The sequence below is a fragment of the Gekko japonicus genome, unplaced genomic scaffold, assembly GCF_001447785.1.
Source record: "Gekko japonicus isolate JY-2015 unplaced genomic scaffold, Gekko_japonicus_V1.1 scaffold26, whole genome shotgun sequence".
NCBI lineage: Eukaryota > Metazoa > Chordata > Lepidosauria > Squamata > Gekkonidae > Gekko > Gekko japonicus.
This window is the reverse complement of record NW_015174844.1, coordinates 1188995-1211757: the sequence shown is the minus strand read 5'-3', so window position 1 is coordinate 1211757 and position 22763 is coordinate 1188995. Positions and strand designations below refer to the sequence as shown.

Sequence of the window (22763 nt, the reverse complement as noted above, 5' to 3'; positions counted from 1 at the left end):
GTTCCTCCCCGAAATGACCTCTGCCTTTAGACATTTATCTGCTAGATTGACATATTTATTGCTTTACAGCTGTTGACCTTATAACCTTAACATGTTATTTAGTGTCGCTTTGCATATCTTGAACATCATCATGTTACATGCTAATTTGCTGTTCATTCTCTGGCTATAAATTTGAACCTGCCATTCTAATGTATTTGATATTCAAGGTATGAAAGCTCATACCTTGAATAAACCTTTGTTGTTCTTAAAGATGCCACTGGACTCTAAATTTGTTTTACGGGAGAGTGTTGGGAAAATCTGCTATGGCAACAGTAAGGACAGGGGAATTACCTTGTAATTAGGATGCTGTAGAGCAGTTTATTTTTCGCTCTAATGGGATTAATATTTAACTGAACTGGAACTGACTTGCTAGAGGCTATGTGATTTAAAGCTGTGATTCCCTGCCTTTTTGTTGTGGTGAACCATAAGACCAAATGTGCTTGGTATGGTGACTCACTTACAAAAAAAAAGCATGCACAAATCAGTAAAACCACAAAAGCCTGGGATGCGCTTTCATAGGCTTAATGACCCGTTCTTAGATCAGCATCTGCAGATGGGGCATTGCTTTTCAAAAGCTATGTGAGATAGTGTGTGCATAATTCTAAAACGGGGTGATGGTTTTAAAAATAAGTTGGTGATGTGATGAAATGACACTTGGGGCCAGATATAAGCAAGGTCAGACTTGGTGAGGTACCAGGGTGCAGATTTGATTACCTGAAGAATGCCCAGTCCCTGTATAACAGTCTGCAGTACCAGGGGAAAGTGGGAAAACTCTTAGTGGGCAAGAAGCATGACTAAGCCACATGCCTTAAGCTAGGCATAGCTATTGCAATCAGCTAGTCTTCCCCAGTGTAGCAGGTTATTAGGAATGCACATCAGAACTCTCTTGTTATCCAAGACTGGTGAGATGTTCCAGACAGGAGATTTAGTGGAGCTTTCACCAGATGAGCAGAGTATCTTGCAACCACAGGGCCACAGCAAGATGCTTGTACAGTTAGTCCCATTCCTTTGTGCTAACCCTACACACATCAGAGAGTCTTTTCCCCCTCACAGATGGTCATATTGAGCTGCAATACCATTAAGAAGAATTTACTCTCTAATAAACTGGTTTAAAGGTAAAGGTAAAGGTTCCCTTGCTCGAAAGCCAGTCGAATCCGACTCTAGGGTTGCGGTGCTCATCTCCGTTTCAAAGCCGAAGAGCCAGCGCTGTCCGAAGACATTTCCGTGGTCATGTGGCCGGCATGACTAAACACCAAGGCGCACGGAACGCTGTTACCTTCCCACCGAAGTGGGCCCTATTTATCTACTTGCAATTTCTTGCTGTCGAACTGCTAGGTTGGCAGGAGCTGGAACTAGAGACAGGAGCTCACCCTGTCTTGCGGCACCCGGGTCTTGAACCGCTGAACTACTGACCTTCCACAGCCTGCAGTTCAGCGTCTTAACCACTTGAGCCGCCGCAGCTCCATAATAAACTGGTTTACTTTTTCTTAACTGTATAATACTTGAAGAGCTGTCAGAAAGGACAGAGACTAGTAACACTCTGGTCTCTGGAAGTCTTGTACGACCCTCTGATTCTTGCATCTTTATAAGATGCTATGCACACCATCCTCCATAATCACAGTGTTTAGCTTCACTTTGGAGATGGGATATGAAAGATGAGTGACGTGATGTTTCACAGCACAGTTCTCTCGCATTTCAAGTATTCCATGCATGCTTAAGTCTGGCTGTCATTAGTTACTCCTTATCCTAATAACTTTCTCCAGTGCTACCTGCAAGTCTCTATAAAGACCACCTGTTTGTTTTTCTGCATTTTATATTGACTAAAAATGTATTAACACTGGATATAAGATCAGACAAAAGGAGATACTTCTTTCCTCGGTGAGTAATTAAATCAAAGCAATCGCTCCCTGTGGATATAGTGATGGCCATGAGCACAAATGGCTTTAAGAGGAGATTAGGTGGAATCATGGAGAGTAAAGGGAGCTGCCATAAAAAAAGCAGCAAACCTCTGAATGTCAGTGCTGGGAGGCAGCATCAAGGGAAGGCCTTGGTTTCTATGCCCTGTTTATTGGTCCTCCAGGGGAACTGGTTGGCTGCTGTTTGGAGCAGGATGCTGGGCTAGGTGGGCCACATGTCTGATCCAGCAGAGCTCTCTGTATGCTATTAGAAAAGGAATTTCCTTGTGCTAAAATGTCTTCAAGGAGCAATCATTATATTCTTTTGGAATTCTTGCTTGAATCACAGGCTAGTTTACATAATGAGTGCTGAAGAATGATAAAGATTTGGGTTTTGAAGAGTCAAGACACTTGGTTCCTAACAATGTTTTTTCTCCCCTTGCTGCATCTGTTAAGGGAGGATTTCTCTTACCTCTTAGTGGTGGTGTGGACAGTTCTGCTACAGCCTGCATTGTGTACTCAATGTGTCTTCAGGTTTGTTCTGCAGTATGGAATGGAAGTAAGTGTGCCTGGACAGTGAGATTGCCAAAGATTAGCTGTAGATTCCAACATCATGCATTGCTTTTTCATACCTCCACACCAACTTTTATGCTGAAAAATCCTTGAGTGTCTTCCTTAGAACCTCTACATGCTTCAACAGATTCTGGGGCATATTCTCGGGATGCACACTTGGTTCCTCTGTGGCATGGATTAGGTATGTTGGACCTCACCGTAGCTGTGTAGGAACTAAATGTGTTCTTAAACACCCTCCAGAATTATCATGCAAACCTGCTCTACAGGGGCAGATCAGTAGTGGCTGGCAAGCAGTGTTTTATGAAAGCTTACCTTCTGTTGCTGATGTTCTCAATATATCTCTTCTGGTAAAGTGGGTCACTGGAACAATATTTGAAAACCATTTTTTTGGAATATGCCCTGCCACCTATGATGTATACTTTAACCTTGTACAATTTGATTTTGGGCCTCTGGGACAATTTTTTAAAATTAAGTCCAATATATAATTTTTAAAATGATGAGAAGCAAGTATTGGAGCCTTTAGGTCACACAAAAAATCTTCCTTGGGGTTTGATATTTTAGTTCCTAATACATATTCTAACTGTAGCCTGAATCTTAGGGGAAATTGCAAACTAATGCATAAGAGCAATATTTATTTCCAAGAAATTCTTTCAGGGAGACCCTTTCTGGGTGTTGATGATAAGAAATTTAGTTTCAGAAGGAGTTTTTACAAAATATCCAGTGTAAAAGAATAATGGTTCTGAGTCAGCTAACATCCGTGTTGTTGAAACCAGTGACAAAATTATTTTGACAGAAATACATCACTGGACTAATCATCTTGCAGGAGACATTATGGACTGCCTTGGAGTTTTTTTGTCTCTGTCGGCATCTTGCTTTTGATAGTTTGATTGTTTTAACTTGATTTTATTATATGTTGTTGTCATTTATATTCTAAGTGCTATGAGCCACCCTGAGCCCATTTTGGGAGAGGGCGGGATATAAGCCAAACACACACACACACACACACACACACACACACACACACACACAAATATTTGCTGCTAACTTAAGCCCCAGTGCTTTCATCTTGTTTTTGTCATGACTAATTTTAGCTGGATCAGTACAAATATACAGAAAGCATACCATCTGTTGAAAACATTTTAACACCACTCTTCCACATGTTCTCACTTTACTTCATAACAGCATAGCGTTACTTTAGCTCTCGTTTAAGTATAGAATTCTTCTTACAGTGACTTGGAAAAAAAGGTGTCCAGTCTAGCCAAAGTTACAACACACTATTTAAAGTCCCATAGACTTTGGTGGGAATGATTTAAGCGTGTGCTTGACTGTCGAGGTGAATTTAACAGGGCAGAGTCTAGAATGCTGAAAGAACACTTTGTTGAGATGAAAAATTAATTGATGGTTTGGATCCTAAGACATCTTTCCACTTGCACAAGCGGAAGTTTATTATTAAAGCATCACAAATAGTCACTTGACTTTGCATCCTGCAATAAATTTCTACTTGTGCAGCTGGCAATACAAGCAGAAGTTCGACCTGAGTCAGCTGCCAATTGTGTTGGCTGGAGCATTAATGCTTTCATAAAGAATGCTGTTCATGCAAGCAGTTCTTGCTTAAATCTCTTGCTTAAATCTGTTGTAATTTGTGGTAATATTTTATTGTAATTTATTGTTTTAAACTATATGTTATTGTTTTAACTCGGCACACCGTGCCCTTGTTAGCCGCCCTGAGCCTTCGGGGTAGGGCGGGATATAAATGTAAATATAAATAAATAAATAAGTTCTGGGACAGAGTCAGAGCATGAATGGAACTGTGCTTAACTCAATACATTTCCATGGGTGCTATGTAGGGTCCAAGCTTTGTTTTTTGGAATTCTCTCAGGTTTAATTTTAGTTTAATATCTTATACAAAATCTGAATGACAGTCAGTCCACGCACTGGAACACATTTAAATCATATGATTTAAGAACTGCTAGAGAACAGAATCTTGTATGTTTTCCAAACAAAATGAACACCATTGCTATCCTAAGCAGATTTACAACCTTCTAAGTCCATTGGACAGACATATTTCAGAGAAGGTGGTCTTTCATCTCTATGTTTAATGTCTTGTTTTGTAAGCTTAACTGCATAAGTAAGCTGAAGTTTGAATTTTACTCCAGCACAGTGGGGTATTTTTGTGAAATAGTTTGAAAGATGCTAATTCCTTTCAAAGTCAGCCATGAAAGGATGTATTTATTCAGCTTACCTCTTCTTTGTTTTCTTATCCCCCCCCCCTTGTTCTCTTCAGATCAAGGTGTACTGAGTGATGTACATAAGATAGTGAATGATGAAGCCTACACACCAAAGGATCCTCGGGAATTTTGCAGACGCATCCTGACAACTTGCTACATGGCTAGTGAAAACTCTTCTCAGGATACGTATGACAGAGCCAAATCCTTGGCTGAAGAAATAGGCAGGTACGGAAATAATCAGCTTGTAAAAAGCACAGTGTAAAGGAAAGCTTTCAGGCCTCAGTTCAACCTTAATTGCAAGCAATTAGTCGCATTTAAGAAGTAATGGCACTTGTGGATATTCAATCAAGGGCACGCATCTGCTATTTACATAGGTGTCCCCAACATGGTTCCCTTGGGCTCCATGGCACCTGCCACCACCTTAAGTGGTGCCCACCAAGGGTGGAGCTAGGTGGGCCTATTGCCTAGAACAGCTGATGGCACATTGGAGATCTGATTGGCTGTGCAAATTAAAACAATGTTGCTTTGTCAACAGCTGCCACCAGTTTAGTTTTATTCTCTCTCCCTCCTTTTCCCAAGTGTATTTTAAAATTGCCCCTCTTCTCCCTTGCATTTGGGACATCCTCTGGGGCAGTGTTGTCTCTGCCTCCCTCAGCAGCCCGTTTCCAAATGTAGATCACTCCTACTGGACTGTGAAGTTTGTAGGGTTTTCTAAACAAAATTGGTCACATTGGATTGCCTGAGATATACATTTATATTCCACCAAGTAGTGTTCTTGTAATTGTGACTTTTGCCTTCATTGTATGTTGCATTATTTGTACTGGGGTTTTAAAATTTTGTGTAATTAAGGATGTGACAGACTGATGTTTGCCACAGAGGTGCCATTTACAGATGGAGTCGCTCCCTCACCTCAATCTTTCATCCAACGTTTTGTAATTTAATCTTTAGTATATCAAACATCAGGTCTTGCTGTGAATCTTGAACTCCACCTGCTACCACTAGTATCTTTTCTCACCCCTCTCAATCCCAGAGTGATATCCCTGGTTTGTCACTACCTGATCTGGATTTTGAGGGTCCAGCTATTAAAGATTCAGACAATGTGTGTTACTCTCCATTTCAGCCCAATAGTTCTAGGATTCTGTAAGATGGTAGAGTAAATAAGGACCCAAATGACACACTCCTTTAGAAATACACTGATCTGAGAGAATGAACTTAAAGGGTTCCAGGGAGCCTTCCAATCCTGGCTCTGTGTCTTCGGTCATGTTACTGTGTGACCTGAAACAGCTTTCCCCCTTGCCAGCGACCTCCCTCTCCTTCTTGCAAATTAACACTACTGTTCCCTGTGGCAGCACTCTAGTCCGAAGTAGTAATGTCTACAAATGTTTTCCCAAATACATACAGCGTCACATGCCATTACCATACTTCTTGGGGGTTGTTGCATGTGAACGCTGCACAGGTTTATGTAGATGTCCGAAATAGAATACAGCTGTTAGTAGAAGTCACAGCTTCCTGTAGAACACTGTGATAGAACATAGCTTTTGGGAGGTATGTGTATGGGGATGGCGACTCTGCTGCCAAACTGGGAGGTAGTGCCTTTTACAGCTGTTACGATCTAAGCTGTGAAAAGGCCAAAGGAAGTGTAGCTTCAAACTACTGTGGGCTGGGGTTACCAGTGTGTCTCTGACACTTTCTAAAACACAACAAAAATGTATATGAGAGTGTGAGAGAGAGTTCTGAAGGTCTTTTGTAGATCTGGTCTGGAGGCAAGAACACAGTGGCTTTTGTAAAGATGGTGGCAAGGCTAGAGAATGTGGATATTGCATATTTTTACTGAGGATTTTGTGTGACAGTAATCTAAGGCATATCTTCAATACTGGTGTGCTACAAAACAGAGTATTTATTCCTTTTAGGAAATTAAAATACTTTAAGACCAATGACAAACATCTGGATTGAGTCATAGGGATGCGAAGACTACTGTTCATTAGAACTAATATGTGCTTCTCTTCCCAGTTATCATATAAACATAAACATAGATGGAGTTGTGAAGGCTGTTTGGGGGGTTTTCAGTGCAGTGATGGGACGATTGCCCCAGTACTACATATGTGGAGGCAGCAGCCGGGAAAATCTGGCCCTACAGAATGTGCAGGTACAATAATGTAAAAGTGTGATTTACTTACTCTTGTTCCAGGAGGAAAAACAGTTTTTCTCTCTGACAGAGGAGGAGCTGCTGGTTTACTTAAGGTTCCTTGTGTAGGGATTTTGGGCAGTATGAGCATTGCAGAGATGGATTTTGAACTCTGATTTCTCCATCTTAAAGCTGAAATAAAGTTAATGTTTCTTGTTGCGGTTTAATGCTGTACTGTCTCTTGGCAACATCTGTTGGCTTCCTTAGGGAAGGAGGAATTCACTTTCTGACTGCTGTTCTGGTAACATTTTTTAAAAGTCTCTGATTTGCAAGTTGCTGTCACTTATTCCCGTATTGTTCTTAATGGCCACTGTTGGAATCTCTCTACACATCTGATGTAGCCTGCCATTTTCATTTTGTAAAAATCTTGTTTCCGAACTTCATTTCTAGGCTAGAATAAGAATGGTGTTTGCCTACCTGTTTGCACAGCTATGTCTTTGGACTCGTGGAATACCCGGTGGACTGTTAGTGCTTGGATCATCTAATGTGGATGAAAGGTCTGTACATCTTAAAACTCTTGGGTATTAGGAATGAAACTGTCAACTGGCTTGTGCAAATATCTGAAATGCCGGCAGCAGTGAAAATACTGTTTTGTTTAAGCATGGGATTAGTAACGGTCTCACTACCAAAGATAACTGTCCCATTTTCTCACGTTGCCCTGTGTAGTGTTTCAGATGATGTTTAGGAATTCAGAAAACTCTTTAATCTCTGTACTGCAGTGGTCAGGACTTGGGTGCAGAGAGAAGCATTGTACACTTCATTCTAATCTTGTTTGCTTTGTTAAATGTTTCAGTCTGTGTGGTACATAGTGCCTGGTCAGGTACATGGACTGAGGAGTATTTTGTGTACATATGTGTGACATACCTAGGGTCTTCTCAATCGAATTCATGTATCTGATTTTTTAAAAAATTGCTTGCACATGACACTGAATAAATTGGCTGAATATTTGAATAAACAGAATCTAGCTTTATCTGTGGTTATTTGCTGAAATGGCAAAAAAATGTAAAATGTAAGTGCTGAGGTTTGGGTGTTTACTGTGGATGGGATGGGGTACCCAAGGGATGCTGTGGTTTCTTGCATTGTCTCTAGAGTAGTTCATTAAGAATTCTTCTTCCCTGGAAGCATCTGAGAAATAAGAAGGCTGAATTAGCCACGTAACAGGGTTTCTTAGATGACTCTGAGGTTCTGAGAACCTTTAGGTGCATGCAGGGGCTTGGCTTGCACACATATATTTGGTAGCTTTCCTCAGTTCCTAACAGGAAGCTTCCTTCATTGCTTTCAGAAATTGCTATCTGAAAGTCCTGTTAGTTGCCAAAGCATCTCACAAACTAACAGTGGACCTGCCGCAAGGAAAGACCAGTCAGGAAACAAGTAATGTGATGCTTTAGACTATAGGGTTTGTCCTAAAAAAAAACATTAACAATGTTCTCACTGTTTTAACTAATCAACATCTCATGAGCAACTGCAACACTCTCTTTTTTAATGGATTGAATAATAAATAAATATTTCTGCTGTGCCCCTCAGTCTTCGAGGATATTTCACAAAGTATGATTGCTCCAGTGCTGATATCAATCCTATTGGTGGAATTAGCAAAAATGACTTGAGGAGTTTTATACAACACTGCCTTGAGAATTTTCACCTAACAGCACTCAGAAGGTGAGGAGTAAAGTTTAAAGCTTTGGCCCTGCATATATTCTGTTATAAATTGAGTTAGAATCTGGACACTTCCTCCTCCTGTATATTACTTAGTATTAAAGAACTGTAATTTTTATTATGATTCTTGTTGTGACATCTAACATGATTTTAGTTGCGTTCTGAATACCTAGTGAGGAATTGCTTACCCCTGTCTGGGGACCAATTACATTCAGATAGTCCTTTCTAAACATGATATATCATGCACATTTGGACCTCCATTGAAATGACATGACACATGCAAAGGGGTGCAAGGTACAATCAGCGTCAAGTGGGATCTCCCCAGTTTGCTTCAAATATTGTCCTTACCAAGGATCGATTGATTTATTAACATATTTATATCCCAGGGTTTCCCCAGGTGGTTGTTAAAATGTAAATGTGTGCTCTTTGGACATGCACAATATAACAAAGGAGTCTTAGAGTACCTTAAAGACTAAAAAATGTATTATGGCGTAAAATTCCATGAGCCAAATTCTGTTTTGTCAGATGAATTCAGTGTCACTGTTACATTCAGTTGCAGAGAAATGCACACCGAGAGCTGCAAAGAAAACAGAGGGGGAGGGTTCCTAAAATGACATGCCAGAAGTCCCTGTTTTCCAGGACAAGGTGTGTGTTGTTACATTGTAGAGCACAAGTGAACAAGAGCAAACATTCCACTCCCAGCTGTTGGTGAATGTTCAGATTATTGGTGTCCCTATGTCCCTGTGCACCAACTATGGTCATCAGGCAGCCATTTGATGGTTATCCCACTGCTTAAAGCAGCCCATCTGGCATTGACCAGAGCCTGGGCCTTTTATTTATTTTATTGCATTTATACCCCGCCCTCCCCGCGAACGGGCTCAGGGCGGCTCACATTGGGCACAAAGTGCATACAATATACAAGTTTACAGAATACAAGTACAAAATTAAAACCGGCTAAAATCAGTTCCACAGATGCATAAATAAATTCCTGATACCTTACGTAGCAGGGGGAAGGCTGGGGGAATGGAAGATGTTGTCCAGTCCCCCCCAGCGGTCTCTCTCTATAGCGGCGCGGTGATGTTAGTGGCCGTGATGTAAGTGGCCGTGGCGGCTCCTACTCATAAGCCTGTCAGAAGAGCTCCGTCTTGCAGGCCCTGTGGAACTGCACCAAGTCCTGCAGGGCCCTGATCTCCGGGAGCTCATTCCACCAGGTAGGAGCCGCCACTGAGAAAGACCTGGTCCTTGTTGCCACAAGCTTGGCCTCCTTAGGGCCCGGGATCACCAGTCGGTATTGTGATCCCGACCGAAGTGCTCTTTGGGGAATATATGGGGAAATGCGGTCCCTCAGGTAGGTCGGACCCTGGCCATGTAGGGCTTTAAAGGTAAGCACCAGCACTTTGAAGCGGATCCGGTATGCTATAGGCAGCCAGTGCAGCGCTTTCAGCACAGGTCGGATGTGCTCCCGGCCCGAGGCGCCCACCAACAACCTGGCCGCAGCATTCTGCACCAGCTGTAGCTTCCAGATTTGCGACAAAGGCAGCCCCATGTAGAGAGCGTTTTCCATCATGGCTCCAGCTCTGTGGAATGGACTCCCTAAAGAGATTAAAGGACCCCCTCCTTGGAGAGCTTCAGGAGGTGTTGTGAGATCTGCCTGTTTACCAGGGCTTTTGAGGGGGTTTGAGTAGTGGGCATCTTTTAAGGGGCAGGGGAAGGGATTTGGGATGTTATTTTATCTTTGTTTTTAGCTGGGGATGTTTTAACTGTTATTGTAAGCCGCCTTGAAAGGTGGTATATGCTTTAATAAATGAAAGAACAAATGAATGTTCAATATAATTTTCAGTCCTATTGGACAGCATGGAGGTGCTTTGGAAAGTGGTTTTGTGATTTATAGTTTTTTTCTGAATTACAGAGGTATACTGGGAAGTGTATAATGTATTGTTTGGATTTTTTTTTTAAATGACATCTTTTCATTTGTGTCTGTACAAAGCTACATACAGATTCGTTTATTTTATAATGCTTTTATCCTGCCTTTTTCCCCAGTCAGGACCAAAACAGCTTACAAATAGTACTCACTTCAAAAATGAACACTACCATACAATAGGCAGCACTAAAAAATTCACATGACATGGCTCAAAGGAGTGACAATCCTTTCCCCCAAACAGATGTTCCTTCAGGGCTGAGCAGCTAGTTTCCCTCAGCCTTAGTTGAAATTTTCTCCCTGTTCTGGAGACAGGAGTTCTTGTTGTGCCTCAGGAACAGAGGAATGTGGAGCTGCATAGTTGGTGGTCTCCCTTAGCCCTGGCTGGAGCTCCCTCCACCCTCTGACAGCTATGCTGTGTGAGGCTGCCCAGTAACTTGTGTGTGAATGAATTATCGAACTATGAAATGGACTGGGGTAAAATCTAAATAAACAATACACAGAACTTTATGTTGGTTAAATTCACGTTCATACCTGTGAGATAAATATCATGTCCATCTATGTAGCTTTTAGCAAAATAATAATTCGCAGTATATGCTTTACATACACAATCATATTTATTTTTGTTGATCATTTTTGGATTTTCAGGACATGGAACACACTCAGACAGTGATGGAAATAAGTCTTTTTCAGCAAGGGTAAGGCTGAGCAGATGAACACCCAGGAAGTGCCATGACAGGGCAAGCACTTTTCATGCAGATGATTCCAGGTTCATTCCTTGGTAATAAGGTAAAGGTAAAGGTTCCCTTGCTCGGAAGCCAGTCGAATCCGACTCTAGGGTTGCGGTGCTCATCTCCGTTTCAAAGCCGAAGAGCCAGCGCTGTCCGAAGACGTTTCCGTGGTCATGTGACCGGCATGACTAAACACCAAGGCGCACGGAACGCTGTTACCTTCCCACTGAAGTGGTACCTATTTATCTACTTGCAATTTCTTGCTTTCGAACTGCTAGGTTGGCAGGAGCTGGAACCAGAGACGGGAGCTCACTCCGTCTTGCGGCACCCGGGTCTCGAACTGCTGAACTACCGACCTTCCACAGCCTGCAGTTCAGCGTCTTAACCACTTGAGCCACCACAGCTCCTCATTCCTTGGTATCTCCAGTTAAATAATCCCTGGTTGCATGTGTTGGGGAAGACTTTCCTCTGCTTGTGATCCTGGAGAGCCGCTGCTAATTAGAGCAGACAGCCCTGGCATAAATGGGCCAATGTTCTGCCATAGTATAAGGTAGCTTTATATGTTCAGCCCTGGAAGGAAGGAAGGAAGCCCTGGAAGTTATCCTATCAGGAAGCTCTCGCTCTCTCTTTTTGTAGGAGACTAAAACTACTCCTAACCTGATGGATTTCCTTTTCCTACACAGTATTCTTTCTGCACCACCAACCGCAGAATTAGAGCCACTAAAGGAAGGACAAGTAGCTCAAACAGATGAGGTAAAGAGCAGTGAGTATGAAACCCACTGTAAGTCTTATATATGGTTGTGCAGACATTTGCAATTAAAAACAAATAATCAGCAATGGGAAACCACACTTTTTTTACCTGTGCTAGATAAGCAAATCAGTCCACAGTTGCCTACTTTTCCAAAGGTATTTCTGCTGCACAAGTCTTCCCAAATATTGGAGACTGCACTGGGCACATACCAGAATGCTCCTGTACTCACATGAGGCAATGGCATCATTCTGTCATTCCTGCAGAGCAGACTTCTGCACATTACCAGCGTGGCCTGAAGCACAGAGAAGTTCTTAGGAATTCACAAAGCCCGGAGAACCACATATCTAATTTGTAGAATCTGGAAGGGACCTCCAGGGTCATCTAGTCATCTAGTCCACCCCGAATTGGTAGGGTGCATTCTTTGTTCAATAGACCCTTGGATTGTGTATGAAAGGTACTGGTTTAAATCAGGTTTTATTTAAAGCAGTTTTTAAAGAAATTAACCGAATTATCCCGCTATGTATTGAACTGACTGTTTTTTTCCATACTACTACTACTGCCGTGCAGTGTTAAGTGTTGGCATCCCAATGTAGAGCATGTTACAGGAGTCTAGCCCTGAGGTTACAAAAGTATGGCTTAGTATGGCCAGATCAGTGAAGTCTGAGGAGAGAGCTGGCACTCCATATATTGCTTTTCAGACAGCAAGGCTGGATCCATGAGCACCCCCAAGCTCTTAACTTGCTCTGTGAATGTCAGTTCCATCCAAAGCAAGTGGGTCTGTTCCCCCCAAAGCATCAGTCTTCCCAACCAGCATTACCTCCATTTTGTCTGGATTCAGCTTCAGCTTGTTCTGCCTTAGCGACTGCACCGCAGCCTCAAAGCATTGGTTTAGAGTTGAGTTGGATGCATCTGGAGGCTTAGATAATGAAATATAAAGGTATGTGTCATCTGCATGTTGAGGGCATCCAGCCTCAAAGCTGCAGTGTAATGTGGCTCTTTATGAATTAGGACATCGGCTGTGAATTAATGTCTTCTTTTGTTTGTCTTGTCTCTTATTTTGTGTGTATGTGTTTAATTTCAGGCAGACATGGGGATGACATATGCTGAGCTCTCCGTCTATGGCAAATTACGGAAAATAGCCAAAGCTGGACCTTACAGTATGTTTTGTAAGCTGATTAACATGTGGAAAGACATTTGTACTCCAGCAGAGGTAACAGAACTTTCCTGATGCTCCCATTCCTCGCAGATCAGGAGAGTGATTTTTTAAAAGAGCAGTCTGTTACACTATACATTGTAGGTATTATCTTGTTTTTGCTGCTTTCTACTTTTGTGATCTGTTTTCTGCAGTATTAGATAATTCCTGTGTTTTGACACATACAACAGATTTTCAAGGACATATTTATTGTCTAAATATGAATAATTTTGGTAGCGATGAATATGCAATAATGTATTTGACAATACAGCGTTAAGGAGTTCAGTGTTTTCATTTTTACAAAGTTTGATATATTTGAAAGAGATCATTTCTGTCCAAATAGTACATTTGTTTTCTATACCACAAATTTGTTTTATAATTTCAGCTTTTATTTTTTCCTGACTCTCAGATGGCAAAAATTAAGATAGAACTATTGAGGTATCCATAGGGTGCAGCAGTTTTCAATGTTCTCTCAAATACTGGGTATATTTGCAGAGGTGTGTATGTAGAAAATTAATGCATTCCATAAATATGCCAAAATAATGCAGTTTTATATGTTAAGTTATAACTGATACATTTGATGTTGTTAAAGCAGTAAAATAAGTTTAGGTTTGATAGGAAAGGGAGTATGGTAAGGCATTTCCAGAAATACTGGATCGCTAATTCAGACATCACATCCATCTGCTGTGTGAGGGGAGAAGGGAGAGAGTGTGTGTGCGTGTCTCTCAACCAGGCACATACCCATCAGAAACAATATGTTCAATATGTGTGAATTGATACTGATTTTGTCTTTGTGCTTTGATATTTTGAATAGCCATACTTGAGACACTAGTGAATAGTGGATGCATTGTTCTGGGTGTATAAAACTAAAGTAGTGCTCCTTTCTAGAGAACTTTTCTTATTTAGACTTCTGATCAAAGTTTGCAAAACTTTGGGACCCTGAAATACTGTGTTTTGTACACCAGGTGGCGTCAAAGGTTAAGCATTTCTTCAGAATGTATTCAATCAATAGACACAAAATGACTGTTCTCACCCCATCCTACCATGCTGCTAACTACAGTCCTGATGACAACCGGTTTGATCTGAGGCCTTTCCTTTATAATTCTGCCTGGTCCTGGCAGTTCAGGTGTATAGATGAACAGGTAAGCCTCAAAGAGTTTGTATGTAAGTATTGAAGTAATGTAAAACTCTAATAGGCAGAAAATAATAAATGTAAAGCGCTAAAAAATTATATGGAAATGATTGCTAAATGTCTGTATGCTAAAGCAAATAATTGTTATTAAAGCCCCAGGTGCCCATTTTATTTCTGACTGGTAATTTTTGTTTAATTCATATCCTATCCGTACTCTGTTGTAGAGTAGCCTCCAAGAATAACTGGGTACCCCAAGGTCACCCAGTGAAATTCATGGCTGACCACTGATTGCAAACTGGGTTTTCCATACATAGTACAGGAGCCTCTGTTGGACATGCAATTTGTTTAAAAGCATCTAGCTTCTAGAACTAGTTTCTGGTTGTCTGCATTTAGATCTGTGGATATCAAAATATGAAGTGGCTGTCTTTAAGGTATCACAAACCTATCTCAACCTCCAGATTTGGGGTGGTTTTTTTTAATGTGAATAGGGAAATGAATTGTTGAGGTCTGTCAAGCCAGTGTTGATAGCCACATGAACTGTGTTTTTGTGTGTTGGTGGCATGAAGTGTCAGTGGAAAAACTGCATCGTTTTCCACAATGTTTGTTCTCACCTGCATGTATCTTTGCAGGCATGCTGTGGATATTCATGGCCATGCTACTTTCTTTCTTTTGCAATACATGCTCTCTCACCTGTACAAAAGTGGGTTTATCCCAGCCAAAGCACCCATTTTTAAAATTTCATTGGCAGGTTTTTATTTCATAGGGCAGGTTTGAACCAATTTTCTTTCCCTAAAGAAGGGTTGTAAAGGCGTAATTAAAGTCCTGCTTTATGTCGGATCTGCCATTTTGGCTTTGAGATAGGTGGACTTCCATCAGTAATGAGTCTGGACTTAGGCCTGGATATGGCTCTGAAGACTGGGCACTGGAAGGTATGGAAAACATCAAGCAGCCATAATAATTATGACTGGCTTGTGGTCCTCAGTCACAGTCTTAACATATTTAATATAAATATATTTGCTGCAAAAGTGCTGGACAGAGGAATGTTAACACCTCCACATTTTGCCTGCCAAAGATTTACACCTTGGTTGCCTTTAATAATATGTTTATGCATGCAATAAAATGCTAATTCCCACGTCCCTGAAATGCCAGACATGCTGTAATAGTATCTGACTTCCTGGAAATTCAAGATAAAAGATGCCATGTAGGCCCTGCTTTAAGGGGGGGAAAAAGCCTTGTATTGTTTTTCCATCAATTTTTCCACAACTCTAGACCTGACCCAGTCATAGTGAAGTCAAAAGCAAAAAAATTCTTGCCGGCTTCAATGAGAGCTCATTTGGACATTATTGCAGGGTCATATTTTTAAAATTGTTCTGTGCCTGTAATAATTTATGGGTATGATTAATCAGGGCTTAAGTATCTAATTATCCAGCATATTGGTGCAGTCATTAGCTTTTGCCAGGTGCCTGTGCAATATTGTCAGTGCTCTCAGCCTTGTGTGGTGGCAGGACTGCATAAAGTGTGATGCTGGCAACCTGATGGTTTGCTTTCTTGGTGTGCATAACAGGAGAGATGGTGCCCCTTGTTTCTGTTGATTCTCCAGGCCCCCTTTAACCAGTCTTGCAACTCCAACCTCACTCACTGTGTGCACACATCTGGTCCAGGTAGCGGTGTCTGCTGCCAATCTAAAACAGTATCTTTTCCTAAAGCCATGTAGCTTCCAACATTTCCCAGCAGAAGGGGACCTCAGCCTTGTTAAGTTGGTGGGGATTTTGGGGATTCTGAGAAAGGGTAGGGGGTGTCAAGAGGCTGGCCGGCCTAGCAGTCTCTTCACTTTTCAGAAATCTTGGTCCAGGCTTGTGCCTACAAGGTCATGGAAACTTCTCTCTGTCTTTGGGAATTCAAAGTCATGCTGACTGCAGTTTCAGAGAGCAAGATAAGGAGAGATGGGAGTCTGACACAGGTGCTGGCGAAGTCATGGGGCCTAGAGGTTTCAAGGCCATGAAACTGAGAGGGACTTTCACCTGCACGTTCCATCTGGTTAGTGCAAGGACCCCTGGGTGAGAAAAGGTGGCTTGCTTAATTGGGCCTGTGTACAGCTGCAGAGTATGTGGCCTTGTGCTGGCATTGCACCTAATTGGTTAGGAACCCTGCTAGCAACATTTGTTGTTCAGTTGCACAGTCCAACTCTTTGCGATCCCATGGACCGCATCACGCCAGGCCCTCCTGTCCTCCGTCGTCCTCTGGAGTTTGCTCAATTTCATGTTTGTTGCATCTATGACACTGTCTAACCACCTCATCCTTTGCCATCCCCGTCTTCTTTGACCTTCAATCTTTCCCAGCATCAGGGTCTTCTCCAGTGAGTGCTCCCTTCTCATTTGGTGGCCAAAGTATTTGAGCTTCAAGTTTCATTATCTGGCCTTCCAGGGAACAGTCAGGGTTGATTTCTTTTAGGATTGACTGATTTGTTCTTCTTGCAGTCCAAGGGACTCTCAAGAGTCTTCTCCAGCACCATAGTTCAAAAGAATCTATTCTTCGGCGCTTGGCCTTCCTTATAGTCCAACTCTCGCAGCCATACATTATTACTGGAAATACCATTGCTTTGACCATACAGACTTTTGTTGGCAGGGTGATGTCTCTACTTTTTATTATGCTGTCTAGGTTTGACATCGCTTTCCTCCCAAGGAGCAAGCGTCTTTTAGTTTCATGGCTGCAGTCACCATCTGCAGTGATCTTGGATCCCAGGAATGTGAAGTCTGTCACTGCTTCCACGACTTCCCCTTCTATTTCCCAAGGCGTGATGGGGCCGGATGCCATGATCTTAGTTTTTTTTATGTTGAGTTTCAAGCCAAGTTTTGTGCTCTCCTCTTTCACTCTGAGCAAGAGGCTCTTTAGGTCCTCTTCACTTTCAGCCATTAGAATAGTATCATCTGCATATCTAAGGTTGTTGATGTTTTCCCCAGCAATCTTAATTCCAGTTTGTGATTTATCTAGGCCGGCATTTCACATGATGTACTCTGCATATATATTAAATAAACAAGGTGACAATATATATCCTTGTCGTACTCCTTTTCCGATGCTAAACCAATCAGTTGTTCCATGTCCAGTTCTAACTGTCGCTTCTTGACCCTTATACAGGTTTTTCAGGAGACATGAGAGGTGGTCTGGTACTCCCATCTCTTTAAGGACTTGCCACAGTTTGTTACAATCCACACCCACCAAAGGCTTTAGCGTAGTCAATGAAGCAGAAGTAGATGTTTTTCTGGTACTCCCTTGCATGATCCAGCGAATGTTGGCAATTTGGCCTCTAGCTCCTCTACCTCTTTTAATCCCAGCTTGTACTTTTGGCAGTTCTCTATCCATGTACTGCCTAAGCCTAGTTTGTAGGATCTTGAGCATGGCCTTACTAGTATGTGAAATTAGTGCAATTGTGCGATAGTTGGAACATACCTGATTGGTTAAGGTTACCTAACTGGCAAAATATTTGATTGGTGAACTAGAATCATGCCATCATAGACAGTTTGCTATAAAAGAAGACCCTCCATTCCAGTCTTTGCCCTTTGTCTGGAATTTATCTGCTTTGAGTCACCTCTTGATTCTGAACCAGGTGGCCCTTGCTGGCCAGAACACCTGTCTTGGACTTTGGGCTTTGAAACTCTGTTGAACTCAGTCTGGTCAAGTAACGTCTGGATGAGAGAACCAATGTTTGTAAAAGTGGCTTAGGTTAGATATTTAGTTTTTATTATTTTCTCTTTGCTGCTCACTGCTCTTGTATGTTGTATCACTGCCCATTTCTTTAATAAACCTTATTAATTACATTTGTGGTGTTCTTGGGTTTTGGGGTTTCAGTCTGAATCCAGTACTTTAGCCCTTTATTGGCTTCAGCTATCAGAGTAATTATTTCATGGAACTCAGCTTGCAAGTGTTCCAGCTTGCAGGGCTGACTTCTCTGTTTAGACCTTGGAGGGCTGGAGACTCAGTCCCTTGATCTCTGTCTGGTGGGTCAGAAAAGGGGACTGGTGGCAGGTTACCTTGGGATTCACTCACCATCATTTTGTGGTTTTGTTCTTCACCAACCTGTTAAGGATTAACTTTGGACAGTGGATGCCCCCACAAAGGAATTGTCATGGGAAGGAGGCCAACCACAGAATGTTGGGAGTTCCATGCCATCCTCCTGTGATGGGGGCAGCTGTTTCTGAACTCACACTGCCTGTGGAAAGGATATTCTGAAGCACCTCCAGTTCTAATGAGATGGAGGAAAATTCTGCTCACAAGGAAGCATGCCCAGCTTCTGGTAGAAATGGCAGTCTGTTATTTAGTCACAGTACCACCTGCCATTTAAATAAGCCCACTTCCAAGTGAGCCTGCTGTCAGAACTTTGGATGCTGGTGTCCACTTGCAGGCAGATCTGTGTGTCGGTTGGTGTGCCAGTTTTGCTGCTTGAAACTGCAGGCTGGCATGTCTGGGCATGGGGAAGCTATTTCATGATTCAGGTTTCCAGAATGCAGAGTATTCCTTGCAGAAATCAGTGCAAATTTTGGAAGGAGCATTGGTAGGAACTTGTGTGCTCTCCAATGAGGGACTTATAACCCAGAAACGCAGCCGTAATCTTAGGGTATCATCCAGACTGAAGGCTGTGCAAACTTGTTCTGCAGTGTCCTGGGACATATCCTAAAAACAGCGGCTTGTGCAGACAAACCACCAGAAGAATATACCCTAATATATAATGTCCTTTGACCCAGTGCTGTGTAGAAGCAAAAAGGAAGATCAAGTTTTCAAAAAGCCTCTCTTCATCAGACAAGCTTTTAGGTTGCTGTGGCAGTCTGAGCTGATTATTTATCTGTGTTTGAGCAAGGCTCTTTCTCAGGAGAAGGAATTTCTTGTAATCAGCTTTTCTATTTTGGGAAGTGTCATTTTGAAGACTGTTTGCTGCCTGAAATCTTTCCTTAAAGGATTACCCTTAAGAAGAGTTTCATATTAACCATTGTGTTCCTCTAGGTGTAATAAAGGATACAGATGATTAAAGCAGATCAGATCTATAATTGCCTTCACCAATTAAAGAGAGCCAATTTTTCCTATGTTTTCTGATTTGACTAGTTTCCAATGTTAGAACATTGTTGGAAAGCTAATAAATCCCCCTACAAATAACAAATATCAAAAATGCATCTATCTATTACCGTTTTTATTATATAAGGTATAAAGCAAAGAAAAAGTGATTTCTCCCCCTCATTTTATAGGGTTTGCGGCATATGGGGCTTTACCAATTCTTTTGCCTTTCCAATGACCTATAGCTTATTCTTTTGCCTTTCCAATGACCTATAGCAGGAAGAAATTCATTTTGCTATGCCACAGCTAGGTACATGAGAATGGATCCACATTTTATGTAATTTTTATCTGAATAATAGGCAACTTTGTGTTACTGTGATGAGACAGCTTTTAATTTTGTGAGTTCAACAACTGTTCAATATGCATATGTTTTTATTTACAAATTTTACATTATAATCATTTCATGAATCTTACTATCTAAGGCACCACCTATATTAATAGTACTGTTATATAGCCTCAGCTGTGGTTTCTTCTGTTTGGATTTAGAAATTTGTCTCTTTAGAGCTACTGTAGTCTGCTTGCTGTTTATATTTATTTATAGTTATTTATATTTACACTGGGATCCCTACCATCTAGGCCTGGGACAATTTGGAAAAGGTAGGTTTCTCAAATTAGAAAAGGCAGGAAAAAATTAGCCTTGGTCATCTTGATGACAACATAAAAAGCTTAAGCCAACATCACATCAAAACACAATACATAGACATACACCTTTAAGAAAAACATAAGGAAATTTTGCCACCTTACCTGATACTGACCTGGTCTGGCCCAAGGATTATAAAGAGCTCTAGAAAATTCAAAAGCTTCCACAGTGACCTGTGTTATTTTGGGTGGCTTTAATAAAAGGTATTATATTACTTTGTTATTGACAAACAACTCTTGTATGCTTGTAAGCTAGGCAGGCCCCTTGTCAGTTACTGAATTTTCCAAATAAATGATGTGGACTCCTAGTATCTAGAATTCTGTGTTTAGCCCTTTGTAATATTGGTATTGAAAACATGAGGTATAGAACCAAAGGAACTCTACTAAAGTACCTGCTTGTAAGTTACCTCACAAGGTGTCTGTTGTGGGGAGGAGAAGGTAAAGGAGATTGTAAACTCCTCTGAGATTCCTTCCAAGTAGTGAAGGGCGGGGGATAAATCCAATCTCCTCCTTTTTCTTTAAATTTTTTGAAAGAAGAGGTCACTGTAAACTTTTTTTGTGTGATGGGGACAAACACAACTTGTTGTGCTTGCGCACTCCCTCCCTTGTGTGGAGCATGACTGAAGTCTGGTCTCCCTTATTCAGGAATCCCTGACTCAAACTATAGTTTGCCATGACGTCCAAATGCTGGAGGCTGTACAAATTGGAGTTTGTTTCCTCGCGTGGAACCTGGGCATTAATCTTGGTCTGTATAGAATCTTGGTTTGTGTGGAAGAAACAAACTCTGGTTTGTCTGGGCATTTGGACATCATGGTAAAATGAGGGGCATCTGAGACAAAGCTTCAGTTGTGGCCCATAAATGAGGGGAGCTTGTTGCAACGTCTCAATGCAGCACACTCTCTTTGTTATTAATTTGTATGTTCTAGGACACATACATGTTATATATAGGAGATGTTACCTTTTATCTCCCTGTTGCCTTGGTGATTATTTTGTCGTTCTACTTCCGTGCTTCCTTATTCATAAATTAATGTTAAGGCTCAGCCATGGTATTACTTCAAATTAATAATGTCTCCTACAAATGTATGTTACCACATCTCAGCAGCCGTTAGTCCCTTTCCCCCTACCTCAAAGTGATATTTCAGAAGGGTGCTATTTGGAACAGGAAAGTAATGTGAGGAGAGAGATAAACTACTTCTCTGTTTCAAATTGCTCCCTCCCAAAGCCACATGAACAAAAATGCTCGTAGCAAACACCCAAAGGCTGTTTGATGTGACATCTGATTTGGCTGTTTATCTGAACTCTCTTCCAACTATTCATCTTGATCAAAAAGCAAGTTTGTTTTTCACTTAAAATGTGTAAGTTCAATTGCCTAGGTGCCTTTGGGGAAAGATATGCACATAATTTTTTCTGGGAAGGGGATTTCACCTTTCTGGTATCACAGCTGAAAAGTCCGTTTCTGTGTGGACACCCACTGAACCTGCAGTGAGTAGCACACGGAGATGGGCCTCTGAGGCAGATCTTACTTTGCAGGTAAGTTCATATGGAGGGAGGGAGCTTTTTAACATTGCTGCTTATCCTTTTTATTTACAGGTTTCTAAACTTGAATCAAAGGAAGTGAACTCCAGATTTGAAGATGTGGTCTGACTCTTCTGTACTGCTGCTGTGGATGTATGACATTTTTTCTAATAATCCAATAACCTCAGCTATTAAGGTTCAACAGTCTTTCAGTGGTTGTCTGAATTTTTTAAAATCAAGAATGTTTGCGGGGTTTTTTTGTTAAACACAATGACTTAAAGAGAACTACGATCTTAAGAACAGAAGACTGTCCAGAAATTTGCAGGGAAAAAAATGGAGGGAGGTGGTTTTTAAGTTTAAAATCAACCTGTTGTTGCTATGACCCATAAAGCACGGCACCTGTATTACCGAAACTGTGTTCATCTGAATTGCAGGCAGATTTTTCACTATAAGTAGCAATTTCCAAAACTTAAGATTTGATCATGATACAGATCAGTTGCATTTTGGATGTGTTTGCAGATTTAAGTTGACAAACAACATATTGGCACTATTTTCTTTATTTATAGGTCATGGGATGTGATTTGACCCTCTAATTCACATGTGTCTATTTCAGTGCTCTGGCTGGGTGGTTGCAACTTTGAGAACATGAGTAGTAGCTGTGTCTGAGGCATTGGATGAAGCATAAAATTTTCATTAATACTTGGAAGCTGTTGGGATATATGGAAATAATTAATATGACCAACACCAGCCTTAGCAACCCAGCCTTCAGTGCAGGAAAATATTTGCTCCTCTAATGAACAGTCTGCATATGATTTTTCTCTTTTAACTTGTTGAACTGAAATAATAAAATTTTATAGCCACTGGCACATGTGGACATGAAAAATGATTTTTTTTCCATTTTACTGTGCAATAAATTCACATTTTAATGAATCTAATTGGCTCTGTTTTTATTTTTCATATTTTTGTTATTTACATAAGGTTAACTACCCTGGTCTGGTGGTTTGAACAGCAAATTGAAGCCTCGATTAGGCATGTTAGTGGAGTGTGTGATTAACTTTAAATATGAATATAATCCTGTTGACGTCACTATGGTCTAAACAGGGACTTCTGGGTTCTGTTCCTGGTTTTGACATTTATATGTTATATGATATCTAATAATTTCTGAAAGTTTAATCCCTGAGGGCTTGTGCCTGTGTTATACTTTCCCCA

General features: G+C 41.2%; 1 protein-coding gene across 1 annotated transcript in view; it reads left to right on the top strand.

The window, feature by feature from the left end:
* The window catches only part of NADSYN1 (NAD synthetase 1), a 54179-nt gene extending 31767 nt beyond the window's left edge, over window positions 1–22412 (top strand). The window contains exons 13-22 of the mRNA XM_015424430.1: window positions 2391–2493; window positions 4792–4960; window positions 6746–6881; window positions 7311–7417; window positions 8445–8576; window positions 11906–11975; window positions 13055–13183; window positions 14131–14307; window positions 21630–21707; window positions 22121–22412. Of these exons, the coding sequence (XP_015279916.1) occupies window positions 2391–2493; window positions 4792–4960; window positions 6746–6881; window positions 7311–7417; window positions 8445–8576; window positions 11906–11975; window positions 13055–13183; window positions 14131–14307; window positions 21630–21683 (1077 nt within the window). The 3' untranslated portion in view covers window positions 21684–21707; window positions 22121–22412. The remainder of the gene's footprint in view (window positions 1–2390; window positions 2494–4791; window positions 4961–6745; window positions 6882–7310; window positions 7418–8444; window positions 8577–11905; window positions 11976–13054; window positions 13184–14130; window positions 14308–21629; window positions 21708–22120) is intronic.
* The last annotated feature ends 351 nt before the right edge of the window (window positions 22413–22763 follow it).